This window comes from Sarcophilus harrisii, chromosome 3 (genome assembly GCF_902635505.1).
Source record: "Sarcophilus harrisii chromosome 3, mSarHar1.11, whole genome shotgun sequence".
Taxonomy (NCBI): Eukaryota; Metazoa; Chordata; class Mammalia; order Dasyuromorphia; family Dasyuridae; genus Sarcophilus; species Sarcophilus harrisii.
The window spans coordinates 192834531-192850258 of record NC_045428.1 but is presented as its reverse complement, the minus strand read 5'-3'; the positions used below and the strand labels follow the sequence as shown (position 1 = coordinate 192850258).

Here is a 15728-nt window from a genome sequence, read left to right as displayed (position 1 = left end):
TGCATGTCATGGTTTCACCTCCCTGATGTCATGGTCCTTTTCAAGAATGAAGGAGAAACAACAATAAAGACTTGCTCAGTGTCAAACCATGAGTATATCTCAGAGGACTGGATTTTGAACCTATATAATTCTTAATTTTAAGACTTTCTCTCTCTAGTCACTATGACTCAGACATAATACAAATAAAACTGGGGGGTGGGGTGGAGATGGTGCAACATTGAGAGATATAACAGAGTGTTTCCATAAAATCAGAGTAGCAATGGAATGATGAAGTGGTTCTGTACTGTTCAAGGTTAGGAGATAGTTAAGTAGGATAAAGATTAAGCTTTGCGTGTTTATGCACAATTAGTTCACAAATATAAATATTAACTTCTCCTCCCCAGGAGGAACTAAGACTCATTTTAATGGTCATGCAATGTATATGGTGGAAACATACCGAGAAGTAATTTGAAGAAGGCAGATTGAGAAGCATGTAAACCTCAATGTATCTAGTCCATGGAGAACTGAGGAGGGACTTGCATTAGGGAATAGTATAAGAAGGTTCTCTCAGCTTCTGAGGTGGGTGTGTGCCTAACTTGGATTTCACAAGGACACACACCTGCTTTTTGCAAAAACATAAATTAAACAGACTTTTAACTTCAACCCTGAGTCCAAGAGATTTATTTCTCATATTCACAACTGGGGACATCAAGAAGTCTTCTTTTTTCTTTTTTTCTCTAGTAATAAAGATTTAAAAAAATTAATACATCTGTCCCTCCCACTATTTTCCTCTATTGAATAAATTAAAAAAAAAAAAGTCCCTTCATATATATCTATATAGTTCTTCAAAACAAATCTCCACATTAACCATGTCTGAAAATGCTTGTCTCTTTCTGAACTTAAATTCCTCACTTCTCTGTCATTCTTTTGTATTCACACTTTTATTATTGCATTGATCAGAATTTTACAGTCTTTCAGAATTATTTTTCTCTATAATATTATTTTTGCATAAATTATTTCCTCAGTTCTGTTCACTTTGCTCTGTATCAGTTCATAAAAGTCTTCTCAATTTCCTCTAAATTATCCATTTCATCATTTCTTATGGCATAATAACATTCCATTATATTCATACACTACAATTTGTTGATACATTTCCCATTAAGATTACATCCTCCTCAGTTTTCAATTCTTGGCTTCAGTAAAAAAATAACTGCAACCAGTGCTTTTTATACCTGAGATCTATTCCCTCTTTCTTTGACTTCTTTGGGAATTATAGTCCAGATGTATTGTAGCTAGATCAGACTTTCCAAAGAGTATACTTTTCAATTTCTTTCCAGACGTCGACCAATTGTTGTACCAACAATGTACTTGTGTCCCTATTTTCCAATAATACCTTCAACATTTACTATTTTCTTCTTTGCAATTGCAACAGGTATAATATAGAACATCAACATTGTTTTAATTTGCATTTCTCTAATTATTAGTGATTTAGAGCATTTTTTTATTTGGTTATTCACAGTTTGGAGTTCTTTTAAAAACTGCCTTTACATAACCTTTGGCTACTTATCTATTGGGAAATCATTCTTAGTCTTAGAAATTTGAATTTAAATTGATTTCCATTTTATGAGATTTTTATCAGAGAAACTTGTGCAAAGATTTTCCCTGCAGTTGGTTCTCCTATATAGGGCAGTAGGGCTGGGTTGTACAAGGTGTAGGAATGAGTAAGGTGTAATCAGCTAGATTGTGAAGGGCAAAATATATATAGTTCCTTTACATTGCATGATCCTGAAGCCTCTTAACTATCCTGAACTCACTACTCCAAATGTGGAAAATGGTGGAATCCAGAAGGACTATCCTGCCTCTATTCCTGTTAATAAAGCCTAAAATTGCATTGGATTTCTTAGTTGGTTTATTATACTATTAACTCAGATTGAACTTACAATATGTGCTAAAATCCCTAGATCTTTTTGGGAAGAATAACTGCAAAGGAATCCCTCCCCCATTTCATACTTATGAGGTTTATTTTTAAAATCCAAGTATAAGCCTTGTATAAGCCTTCATATTTGTTCCTCTCAAATTTCAATTTAACAAATTTGGCCCACTGTTTTAGCCTGCCAAGCAAGATATGTTTGAACCCTGACTTTGATATCTAACTTTATCTAAGTCCTCAATTTAAAAAATGTTATGTAGTGCAACACCAAGCAAATATTTCTGGGTTATTCCATTGAGGATTTTTCCAAATGTACATCAGAATGTTAATGATTACTCTTTAGACCCACACAAATAACTAATTCTAGATCTAGTCAATTATGTCATCCCCTCTTCCATATTTTAACATAATTTTATACTAAATTCAATCTAATTCAACTAAAATTTAGTCAGATCAACAAGATGATTTGGTGCAATGCTATTGATGCAAATTGTGTCCCCTTTGACTTTTGGGGATCCCTGAGGCTTTGTCTCCCTTTTGGGGGAAAGTTCCTGAGTCTCAAACTCTCCTTTGAAAGAGGCCCACCTTCAGAGAGCCCAGTTGGGTAGTCTCATTCAGTTGGAGATTGAGGCCAGGGATATGGTCGCACCCTCTATTGAGTTGAAGATTAGTCCAGAACCACTTCCAGTAGCTCAAACTCCCAAGAGTTTAGACGTAGAATTTTAGTAGTCTCTTTTCAATTGGAGATCTAAGCCAGGGGCATTGTCAACAATTGAGTGAATCTCATTCAATTTTGAATGGAAGCCCAAGCTTCAGATGGCTAATAAAAGACAACTCTGAACCCCTGAATCTTTGCAAAAGGTCCTACACAGGACCTTGTCCACTAAGAAGTCTGTCTTCTTAGCAAGCTGGCTTCTCAGTGCCAATAAATGCCTTTTGCCACACAGATTTTGGGTTTGCAAATTCTTTTCTATAGAACCTGTACCTCTGTCCAGAAGGGGATCCCTCACCCCGATTCTTGCACCTCCTTACAACTACCACTAACCTCATCACTATGGAACATCACAATAATAGATTCAATATATTTTTTTTTTCCTAATTGACTTTTGACTAATCTTTGACAAAAGAGGAGGCCCTTTTTCTTGCCAAAGTCAACTCATATACATAAACTACTTGATCCTTCCCCACCCACTTTATTCAGCAGATAGCATGCTCAGTCATTTTAGGCTCTCAAATTTTTAATCTCATTCTATTAACTGGTTACTTATCTTCCACTTTCAAATCTGCCAAATCCTCCTTCTTTCTTAAAGTCTGTAATAGACCTTAACATCCCCTCAAGCCAGCAGCTATTGTTCTTAGCTAAATTCCCTGGAGGAAAAAGTAATCTATGTTCTCTGCCTTCACTTCCTTTCTCACTCACACTTCAATCTTTTCCTAGAGAGCTTCTGATCTTAACAGGTAATTGAAACCTCTTTCTCCAAGTAACCAACAGTTTCTTAATTGTCACATCTTGTTATCCTTTTTCAGTTCTTGCTCTTTCTCTATCAGCTAGGTGGAAATGTGGATGGGTCACTTGGCCTGGAATAAGGAAGATTTGAATTCAAATCAAGCCTCAAATACTCAGTAATTATGATGCTGGACCAGTCATTTAATCTCCAACTGTCTCCATTTTCTCAACTGGAAAGTGGAAATAATTCTAATATCTTTCTTCCAGGATTATTGTGGGGATCAGACTGATAAGATGCAAATGATGAGGTTAGTGGTAGTGAAGAAGTGCGAGAATTGGGGTGGGGAATCCCCTCTGGTGGGTGCAGGTCCAATACGAAGTAATTTGCAAACCCAAAATCTGTGTGGCAAAAAGGGATCTTTATTGTTCACCAAGAAGGAAGATTCTTAGTGGGCAAAACTCCTAATTAGGAATTTGGCAGAGATGGATCAACAAATCTCAATTATATGGGATACATATTGGCCTGGGCCTGGGAGATGTTTGGGCTACTCAATAGAGGACTATTAGACATAGATCTCCAATTAAATAAAATCACTTAACTGGGAGTTTGCAGGCTTTTTCCAGGATCTGGGAACTCCCTGAAGGGGATACAGTGTCTGGCTCCCCAAAAATATAGTTTATGTCATCCCCTCTTTGGGCCTCTTTCAGAGGAGAGTTTGGACACTTTCAGGGTTCACCCCCATCAAGATGAAATTCTATTTGTAAAGCACTTTGCATAGTGTCTGGCTTATATTCTATGTGCTATATAAATACTAGCAATTATTATTATTATTATTAATCTGCTGCATTTGACCCTGTTGCCCATTCTCCTCCTGAAAACTCTCCTTTCCAGGGTTTGTATGACATATTTTTTTCTTAGTGATCTTCTTACCTGTCTGACTTATCTCTTTTCTTTCTCCTTTGCTGTCTAACCATCCCTTTCCTTCCCTCCCTTCCCTTCTCTGTCACATTAACCTTGTCAGCTCCCTTGGCTCTAATTATCATCTCTATTCCTACATATCTAATCATAGTCTCTCCATGGAGTTTCAGTCCAGCAGTACCAATTGTCTACTGGACATTTCAAATGTCCTGTAAACATCTCAAATGTAACATGTCAAAACTAAAATTATTATATTTTTCCTCAAACCTTCCCCTTTTCCAAACTTTCCAATTTTTAAAGAAGGTATCAGTACACTTGTATTCTTTTAGATGTGGGCATTCTTCAGTATTCTGTCCCGAATGCTTTTATTGTCTATATTTATCAGCTACCATGGATTTAACTATCACGTCCATGGTATTGACTCCCAGAGTTAGATATCCTGTCCCAATCTCTCTACTGAGTTGTAGTTTTCAGTTACTAAAATTGCCTATTAGATATTTAGAATTTAATGTCCTGGAATTATCTGAAATTCTACATCTAAAACACAACTCAACTTTCTCTTTAAACTTGCCCCTCTCAACTTTCTTATTTTTATTAACAGTAACAATAACAATATCCTTCCAGAGTTTCCAGTTCATAATCTTGGCATTCTCTGTGATTCCTCAATCTACCTCACCTCACATATCAGTTGGCAAATTTGCCATTTTATCTCCACAAAAAACATGCAACCTCTTCTTTCCTCTCATACATCTCATCTTAGTTTAATTTCTCTTTGCTTCTTGCTTAGATTATTTCAACAATCCCTTCACTGGTTTCCCTGCTTCTGATTCCTAGTTTATTCCCCTCACTGCTGCCAAAATAATTTTCCTCAAGTGTTGGGTCCTGCTTTCCAGAGCCTCCAAATTGGGGTGACAAAATGTACTGTTGGTTTCTAGAGCCCTTCCACCCCACATTAAGATATACCTTCCTAGTGGAGAAGTGATAAGGCGGGACTCCTGAGAATGATGAAAAATGGAGTCCGTTTATTTCAAGGGCTTTCCCCTTTTTATAATGTAACAAAAACAACACTGTGCACACATGGGACCATATAAACAACTTGTTATTATATGTAGTTTGCCAGTTGGTATCACTCTATCTCAGTCTCAACACAGGTTGTCACCACCCCCTGATTTCTCAGGAAGGCAGAGAGCCCTTAGAGGAGATGGGAAGCCAAAACAGACATTGTCAGCAAATTCCCTCTGGGCTGAAGGGTCTTATACCTCACTCAGAGTTTCCCCACTGACCGTGACCTTCTACACTTAAGTTCAGATATTGACTAAGTGACTCCTCTTTTCAACAACTCTGGGGCCTTCCTAAGGTCATCTAGGTGGTGCAGTAGATAGTTCCTGGACCAGTAGTTGGGAAGATTTGAGTTCAATTGTTGCCTCAGACACTCACTAGACAGTAGTGACCCCTGAGCAAGTCAGTTAACCCTGTTTACCTCAATTACCTTGTCTGTAAAATGTGCTGTTGCCAAGAAAACCACAAATGGGGTCGCTAAGAGTCAGACACTACTGAACCACAATAGTGACTTCCTGTCACTTCTAGGATAAAATACAAGCTTTTCTTTAACTTTTCAAGTCCTTCACAATTTGGTTCCATTTTACCAATCTTACTGGATATTCCTCTCTCCTTCATTTTGTAATCCAGTCAAATTGACTTTCTCCCTGTTCTTCACATAGAACACTCCCCTTCTGTTTTCCCTGGGTGCCTTTGTGTTGTCCCCTCCTTGTGCCTGGGATGCACACTTACTACCTCTTTACTACTAACTCATAAATTCTCTTTCTTTAAGGTGTATCTTAGGTACCATTTGGTATATGAAGTCTTTCCTGATCTTCCCAACTGCCTTTCCTCCCAAATTAATTTATATTTTGACTACTTTGTATATAATTTTATGTTTTAATTTTATATTTGTACTGAATATTATTTAAATATATTTGTTATTTCATTAAAATATAAAATCATTATGAGCAGAGATTATATCATTCTTTGTCCTCAGAATTTAACTCTACATCAGGCACATAGTTGGCACTTGATTAATTGTCTTATTAGGATTTGACTATAGTTTTTCAGTTGATTCAGAAATAGCACCATGATACTTTTATATGAGAACAGTGCTGTGTTTGGACAATTCCTTTTTTTCCTTCTAAAAGTATTTTTTCCCTTTTCAGATAATCTGCCTAAGATTTTTAACCCTGAACCTAAGCGAAAATCAGACGAAGAAACTATTATAAGTCTGATAGAAGTTCCAGACACTTATTATGGCCCTCGACTAAAATTCCCTCTCACTTTTGCTGATGTTGTACTTCTTATTGATGCTTTCAAGGAAAACCAGGCAAGTAGACATTTTGGAGATAAAAATGATTCAAATATATATATCCCATCCATTTTGACAGTGTTAAAATGTTTTTAGGAATGTTATTCTTTTCAAACTAAGGCTTGTTAAGATTATGATGATGAGATAGCTTGCCTCTATTGTATAGTTTAAAAAACACTCTTCCAAACAATTGGACATTTCAAAATCATGTAGGCAAAATTGTAGAAGTATTGCCACCCTCATATTTTGACCAAAGGTCAAAAAGAAAGATTTAAGTGAACTTACCTATTTAGTAATTGAGAAAGAAACCCCAGTTCTCCTGTCTTAAGTTTTGTTTTCTGACAGCATAATACTTACTTTCTGAAGACAGTTTGAGCTTCTGAGACATGCTGGCTCACTGGTAGGTGAGCTCCTATGCTGTTGAGATTATGGCAGCCATGCTAGTCTAATTTCTGTATAATGCACCATATTTCAAAGATTTAGTTTCTGGCTCATTCTCTAAGCATGTAGAATAATGGTAGTCTAGAACAGACAGGATTTTATAGATTGTTGTCTGGAAGTATCAACCTTGTAAGGTTGATTAACACTCCCTGTTTAACAGGTATTCTTTTGTCCCAACCTGTGATTTTATTGATGGAGGAAATTCTTAAAAGAGGAAATACTGTCCATTTATACAGCAAATCTTCTGAAATGAACAGTTTTAACACGAGTTGCAAGGGAATAGTACTAAAAAGTTCTAACTCAAAGTCACCCAGGGAATCAGCAGTGAGATCTATATCCATTGTGCCATGTTCTTAATATATATTTCCCTAGTTTATGGATTAAAATTGAGCCCATTTAAATGTTTCCTCAGAAGTTATTTATAGCTGAGTGCCTTTTTGTTTGCTTCCTATTTTTGTCTTTTAATAATTGATTGATTATTATTTTTGCAGTAAATTTTGCAGTAATATTTAACTAAAGATTTTTCTTCTAGTTTGGCATTGTCCTACTTTTTATTTGGTTCACTTTTGTAAGCCTTCCATGGTAGCTCCAAGCTATATATAAAGCAACTTCTTATAAAGGTCATGACTATTTTCTGCAGAGAGATAAAATGACCTTCAAAGAATTAGCTTCCTAATGTATTCATGGGAACATGTACTCCTAGAATTGGAAAGAACCTCAAAGGCCCAGTAAGAATAGCCTCTGCCTGAATCATGAATTCTCTCTGACCACTCTGATAAGCAGTCATCCAGCTTCCATTTGAAGACTTTCAGTGCCAGAAAATTTAGTTCCTTTTGAAGGTAACTCCCTCTGTTGACGGACAGCCCCAATTATTTGAAAGTTTTTCTTTATGTTTCTTCCATTGTGTTCTTGCCATTATTCCTAGATCTACCTCCTTGCCTCACGGGGATGTTGGGAATGTAGTTCCTTTGACTCTGGCAGCTCAGCTTTATCTGTCTGTCTATCTATCTATCCGTTCATTTGTTCGTTCATTCATTCATTCATTTGTTTATTTATTTATTCTCTCTCTCTCTCTCTTTTTTTTTTTGCTGAGGCAATTGGGGTTAAGTGACTTGCTCAGCATTGCACAGCTAGGTTCAGCTTTATTTAACAGTGTCCCATTCTTACCATCAGCATAGGCGTTCAGTGTTAGTACATGAGCAAGGTATAAGCAGATATTTAACACAACTATGTATTAGGAAATATTGGGAAAGAGACTGGACCCATGATTTCATTGACATAGGGAATTCCCAGGTAAGGAAAATCCCTTTACCAAGATAGGTTTAGCCTCAGACACTATCTAGGTGGGTTTTTTTTTTTTTTTTTTTTTTTTTGCCTTCAATCACTTATCTATCTATTTACATATTTATATTAAAGCTTTTTATTTTCAAAACATATGCATGGATAATTTTTTAAACATTGATATCTGAGTGATCTTGAGCAAGTCACTTCATATTTGCCTCAGTTTACATATCTGTAAAAGGGAAATGATAATAGCACCTGTCTCCCAAGGTGATTGTGAGCATGAAATGAGATAATAATTGTAAAGCACTTAACACATTGCCTGGTACAGATTAAAAATTATAAAAATGTTAATTATTATTATTGTTATCATAGCAATGATGTTAATTCAAATAGAAACAGGGGCCACTACACTGTACTGGATCCCTTTGGGCTGCATATTGACTTAGTAATGTAATATTATCTGTGTTTTATTATATATTTTATTTCTACTTATTGTTTTTTGGCCGAGGCAATTGGTATTAAGTCATTTGCCCAAGATCACACAGCTAGTAAGTGTTAAGTATCTGAAGCCATGTTTGAAATCAGGTCCTCCTGACTTCAAGGGTGGTGCTCTATCCACTGTTCCATCTAGTTGCCCCTGTTTTATTAAATTTTAAAATTTTCTTAAAACATTTCCAAAAGATTTATTAATCTTGTTTTGTCCTTGCAAAGGAGTGTTGTGGAATGCATGTGTTTAGAACATCAAAGGGTTAAATGATTGTTCCAGAGTTACATAGCCAGCATACATCAAACATTATTTGGAACCAGCTTTCCCTGGCTTCTAGGCCACCTCCCTATCAAGAAAAAAACATTGTTTCTTCCTATGATTATAGAAACTCAAAAGGCACAATAACAAATGCAAATTAAAAAATCATTATTTGGAATCATAACACCCCCAGTCTCCTTAGTACTCTGCTTTCATCACCCATTACATAAAATCCACATTCTATAAAATTTCTTATGGATAGACTAAAAAGTGGATAATCTGCCTGAAAATAATTTGAGAGATGACTAGAAAGTCTAGAAATAGACTTGAATAACCTATGTCTACATAATATAACTATAGGTTTCAATACAATGATGACCTTGATTTTTTTCCTTATAGATACTGCATGCTCGCTATGTTCTAGAAGTATTACTAGAAGCCAAGAAGATCTTGCAACAGATGCCAAATATCATTCACATATCATCCACTGTATCCAAGGAATTAACAATCTGTGGTAAGGTTAAACTCTGAGCCTTAAAAGGTAAAAGTTGACCTATATTAAGGGGGAAAATAAAACTATTGAATTATCCATGAGGAAAATTCTTGTTTCCATTTTCCCCCCCTGTTGTATGTAGGAAATGACCATGTAACAGATAAGGGATTTTCAGTATTTTCTCAAGGCATACAATTTTCTAAAACAAAAAACCACTTATATATCTTCTTTCCTTCTTCCTAGCCCTATCAGTTCATTCCATTTTCCCTCAGAATTCATCTTTCTAATACTTGTCATTTTCCACTCAGCTTCACTTCTTGGAACTAGATTTCACTGAGCTCGCAGTAACCTGGTCTTCAGGAAATTTGTATTCTTCAAAATCCTATCAGATTTGTTACTGAAACCTTAGTAACTTTAGTAATTTCTGTTATTCTGACCGAAGAGCTGAAGGATAGAGCAAGGAACTCCTCCTAAAGCTTCCATTTAAAGAGGACTCCCAGATTAGGCTTCTCTTCTTTTCCTATCTTCCTTTCCCAATCCTTCCTTTGGATAGAGACTCCGCCATTCCTACTTCCCTCTACTGTCATTCCTTTCAGATTCCTTTTGTGTATTGTTTTCTCCATGTTTATATTTGTAATTTCCCCACTTATCACAGTTCCTGGCACATAGCAGGTATTTAGTTAAATATTTGTTTATTGACTAAACAATCAGATTTTTTCTATTGATTATGCAGTTGAAGGAAGGTCATAAAAGTGGTTTTAGACATGAAAATATTCTCAGTCTTTGCTGCTGGAATAATATTTCCTAGCTGGTCTTTAGCTTTTAGAAAGAGCAGGGACATTTTTGAAATTTGTTCCTTCTGGCACTAAATAAATAATAAGATATGAGATTTTGCTACAGTATAGGCAAGCCTGATAGAATGTTACTTCCAGATGTTCATAATTGGTGCAAAGTATGCAATTGTCATAGAATGACTAGTGTGGAATAGCAGTCCCAGTAATTACTGAGTTTTCAAGTTACAAAATAATGATGGTTATCCTTCCCTCCCTTCCTCCCTCCCTCCTTCCCTTCCTTCCTTCCTTCCTTCCTTCCTTCCTTCCTTCCTTCCTTCCTTCCTTCCTTCCTTCCTTCCTTCCTTCCTTCCTTCCTTCCTTCCTTTCTTCCTTCCTCCTCCCTCCCTCCTTCCTCCCTCCCTCTTTCTCTCCCTCCCTCCCTCCCTCTTTCTCTCTCTCCTCCCTTCCTTCCCTCCTTCCTTCCTCCCTCCCTCCCTCCCTTCCTCCCTCCCTCCCTCCCTCCTTCCCTCTCTCCTCCCTTCCTCCTTTCCTTCCTTCCTTCCTTCCTTCCTTCCTTCCTTCCTCCCTTCTTTCCTTCCTTTTTTCTTTCTTTCTCTCTCTCTTTTTAAAAACAAAATTCTTCTTATTCTGATGATTAGAAAGACAATTTCATGATCAAATTAGACCATTTTCATTTCTAGTGTCTGTTATTGGTCACAAGGTCTCAATTTAATAATTTGTACTCTGAGATGTGTGAGGTGGAACATGGGTGACTCAGATATTTGATGAACAAGGATAAGCAGTTCATTCATTGCCTTGATTGTATTGTTACCTCACAGTTCATCATCATCTCCAGTGCTGTTGACTTATATAACTAATCAGGCTGTATTTCCATGTTTAAATTTTGGATGTAGTCATTACCATGGGTTGTTGAGATTTTTACTAATAATGCGAGACCTACTCCTGTTTCACAAGCTGAGAAGACTAGTAGAATTAATGAGGTTATAGATATTGAGAATATATGGAAGTGGGTAATTAGGAGTGTTATGAGGATGAACAGGGACAAAATTATTCCTTCTAGACATAGAAGAGTTGATATTAAGTGTGATCGGTAGATTAAAACCCCTGTGAGGGCTAATAGAAAGGCTACAATTAGGTTTAGGTTGATAGGGAGCATAAGGTATTCATGGGGTAGAACCATGATTTATTGAGTCGAAATCAATTATCTTAATTAGATTAAAAACCTATTCGGTTCATTCAAGGCCTTTTTGAAATCACTCGTATGTGAGACCCCCTGTGATCAGGATGATGAATGGAGTATGCTAAGATAAGTATGGTGCTAGTAGTAGGTAGTTGGATAGCTCAGGGTAGGGGTAGGAAAAGAGCGATCTCTAGGTCAGCAATATAACAGAAATTTAGTTTATGTACTATTCTGATTTATCTTAGGGTGCCAAGTGCACTAGGCCAAATATAAACTTATCTTTATTTTGGTTTGAGACAAGGACCAGACAAACAGATAAGGATGTCTAGAAGATCAGAAGGTTTCTTTAAGCCCAATCTGTAGCTACTTCTCCCTTGTAAACTTATCTTTATGGTTTGAGACAAGGACCAAGCAAACAGATAAGGATGTCTACAAGATCAGGTTTCTTTAATTCTCTAAACTGAATCTGTAGCTACTTCTCTCTTGTTTTTCTCTTTGAGTAAATCAATCTGAGTAGAAATAAATAAGCTGGAAGATTTTAGAATGCAGTGTAGGACTACATAAAACAACAACAGTAACTTTTGTTAAGTTTTGCAAAGCTCTCAGATTCTTTTGATTCCAAATCTAGTAGTCTATGCATGATGCTGCTTAGCTGTAGAGATAGATCCCATCTAGTCCGATTCCTTAACTAATAAGATTATCAGTGATGATAGATTTAAACAGATTTCTGAGACTTCAAAACCATTGTACCATGTGGCTTCTCATCTGCTCCATTTTTTTTTTTTTTCATTTTACAGTGAGAAAACTAAGGTCTTTTAAAGTTAAGTGGCTTACCAAGCCAATAAAGCTAATTGGTAATAGTGATAGGATTAGAGTGCAGTTCTCCTGATTTCTAGTCTCACATCTCTAATTGCTTTTTTAGATATCTCAAACATTTCCAAAACTAAACTTAATAATTTTTGCTCTAAACACTTCTTATTGTTCTTCCTAATTTCCCTAGGAGTATAGAAGACAACACCATTCTTCCAATCATTCAGGCCTCAAACCTGGGTTTGACTTCTTTGACTTCTTACTATCCCTCACTCCCTATATCCAATGTGTTACCAAGCACTGTTGATTTCATCTTTGCAACAGTTTTCCCAAAATGTCCTTCCTTTCCCTCTGCTACTGCTACTTCCTTTGGTACAAGACCTTATCTATTTATGCTTATATTACTGCTGTAAATCTGCTAATGGGTCTGCCTCCGGATGTCTCTTCTTACTCCAATCCAGCCTTCATTCATCTCCCAAAGTGATTTTCCTAACATACAGATTGGACCATTTTCTCTACTACTTAACAAATTCCAGGGGCTCCGCATCACTCCCAAGGTCAAATACAAAGTGTTTGGTGTTTAAAGGTCTTGATAATGTATCCATCCTCTCTTTCTCCTACACACAACTTTCCAGTCTTCTTATACTTTATTTCCCACCAGTGATAGTGGCTTCTTTACTGTTCCACAAACAAGACATTCTATCTTTGGACATTTTCTCTGATTGCTCCCCTGGTCTAGAATGGTCTTTCTTTTCATTTTCCCAATTGATTTCCCTGATTTTCTTCAAGTATTAACTAAAATCACTTCTCCTACAGCCATCATTTCCTAACCCTTCTTAATTCTAGCGCTCTCCTAATTTAAATATTTTCTTTTTTCTTGAAGATAGCCTGTTTACAACACACATGTGCATGCACATGCACGCATTTTTTTTTTTTTTTTAATTTGAGGTTTCCTCTATTTGATTTTGAACTCCTTGAGGACAGGGATTATTGTATTTCTATAACCTAGCACAGTGCCTGGAGTATACTAGGCATTTAATAAATGTTTACTGACTGGCTACTTGTCTTGGAAGTTATTGGCCATCTTGGCTATAGGACAAAGTAGAAAGAAAATTCTATCTCAACTTCTGAGGCAATGCATGATTTTGGACAGACAATTCACATCTGAGCTACCTGACATCTAGGGTCAATAAGAGTGAGAGAGCTGGAGATAAAGGTGTGATTCTAAAGGATATAAAAAGATGAAAACATATTGGGAGATGACAAAAGCAGTTACCATGTCATAGGATTATCACGTGGGGTCTGGGCAAATAGACTAGTTGTAGTAACCAAAAGAGAAATCTAGAGGTAGAGAATTGACTTCAGACAGCATTTCCAGGGCTAACATCCTGCAATTTAATTCAACAAAGTGAGCAGTTATTAATTAGATTAATACATTGTACTATGTGCTGAGGATACAGATTTCTTTTTTTAACAGATTTTTTAAAATGAAAAAACTAAAACTAAAACCAATTATGTTAGGAATGGGAGAGAACTCTAGTTTCTTCCTTCTCTGTAGTCATTTCAGCCTCTTCTGGCTTCCAGTTTCAAGAGATAAATAGGAAGAAGTCAATCCTACTTCAGGTTAATGAAAGGAAGAAGGAAACATAAGAGGAATTGGCAGTCTCCATCCTGTCCCTATCCCTAGTTTGCTATACTGAAGACTTTGGGGGAAATTCCCCTTATGTGTGATCTGGTATATATATTCTCTTCTGTATACCTTCTCTGATTTCTGTTTTGCTATTTACTTGAATAAATGGGCTTTTTTGTGTATTCATTGTGGAGCTTGTAATTGATGGGAAGGGAATAAAGCTTGGGGCACTGGTTCCTTCCTATAATGAATAAGCATTAGAAGTTTAACATGAACCTGGAAATCACATCCTCTAGATTAATTATCTTTAAGGGAGCAGATAGAGATAATTCTAGGACATATAATTTTGGAATTTTCTACAGAAAATTGTGAAATTGTTAGAAGAATAAAGTGGTAAATGAAAAAGCCTAAATGCTTATGGGTCATAAAGTGATTAATAAATGTTAATTGAATTGAATTGAAGAAAAAGGAAGAAGGAAAAGAAAATTCTTAGCACTGGCAGTGTTTAAGTATGTCAGAGAGAATTTTTGTGGTCATAAGCAGTTTCTTGGTGACTTTTATAAATAAGGGACAAACATAAGGAAAGAATACATAATAATAATAATAATAGTGTCACATTTATAAAACACTTTCCTCATATAACGATAATAATCCAGTAAGATAGATCACACAAGTATTATCTTCATTCAGAAACAAATAACCAGAGCTTTGAGAGATTGAATGATTTATTAATGATCAGAGCTAGTAAATATCTGAGACAAAAATTTTCCCAGACCATCTGACTTAAAGCTACTCTTTCTCCTTCCCTTACCCCATCCCTTTATCCCATACCACATAGGCTCTCAAATTCTAAAACAGCTAGCAACTGGCTTTGGAAACATAGATATGGAAAGCAACAAATCTAAAGTACCAACAGAGGACTCATAAACTGAAGATAATTAAACAATGGTCCTTAATTAGTTCATATAATTGTGTGATATAATAAATACTATGTATTTCTATGGAATAATACTAAATAATGATTTTAACTTTGCTTTCTAGGTGATATACATGGGAAACTTGATGACCTTTTTTTAATCTTCTATAAGGCAAGTAACAGTTTTATTGAATATTTGTATTCTTTTTGGGAGTCAGAATTAGGACAGGTTGGAACATTCATTTTGTTAAGAATGTCTAAGAATACAGCTGTGCCTTACAAGTAGTAAAATGTGGTAGATAGACCATGTGACAAAATCAAAAGGGGGGTCAGCTCCCACCTCATATTTACTAGCTATGTGACTCTCGACAATTCACTTAATCTCTGTCTCAGTACTAGTTTATTGTAGCTAGGTAGCATAGTGCAGAGGGCTGGGCCTGCAATTGGGAAGACTCTTCCTGAGTTCAAATATGGCCATAGACATTTATTAGTTGGGTGGGCCTGGGCAAGTCACTTAATCCTGTTTGCCTCAGTTTCCTCATCTGTAAAATGAGCTGGAGAAGGAAATGGTAAAACATCTTTGTCAGGAACACCTCAAATGGGGTCACAAAGAGTAGAATATGACTGGAACAATAAAAACTGGGGACAATAACAGCACCTATCTTATTATGAGGTTCAAGTAAGATAATATCTGTATTGTAAAGAGTTGTGTAAGTTTCAAATTCCGTATAAGTGCTATCATTATTATATATGAGAACACAGCTATATCTTACAAGCAGTAAGTTTTGGAATTTGGAGTTAGAA

At 36.1% G+C, this 15728-nt stretch overlaps 1 protein-coding gene across 4 annotated transcripts in view; it reads left to right on the top strand.

Moving 5' to 3' along the window:
* The window catches only part of PPEF1 (protein phosphatase with EF-hand domain 1), a 156366-nt gene that overhangs the window by 58542 nt on the left and 82096 nt on the right, over positions 1-15728 (top strand). For all 4 annotated transcript variants that reach the window (XM_031958915.1, XM_031958914.1, XM_031958913.1 and 1 more), the window contains exons 6-8: positions 6486-6649; positions 9501-9615; positions 15050-15096. In XM_031958915.1, coding sequence (XP_031814775.1) covers positions 6486-6649; positions 9501-9615; positions 15050-15096 — 326 coding nt within the window. The remainder of the gene's footprint in view (positions 1-6485; positions 6650-9500; positions 9616-15049; positions 15097-15728) is intronic.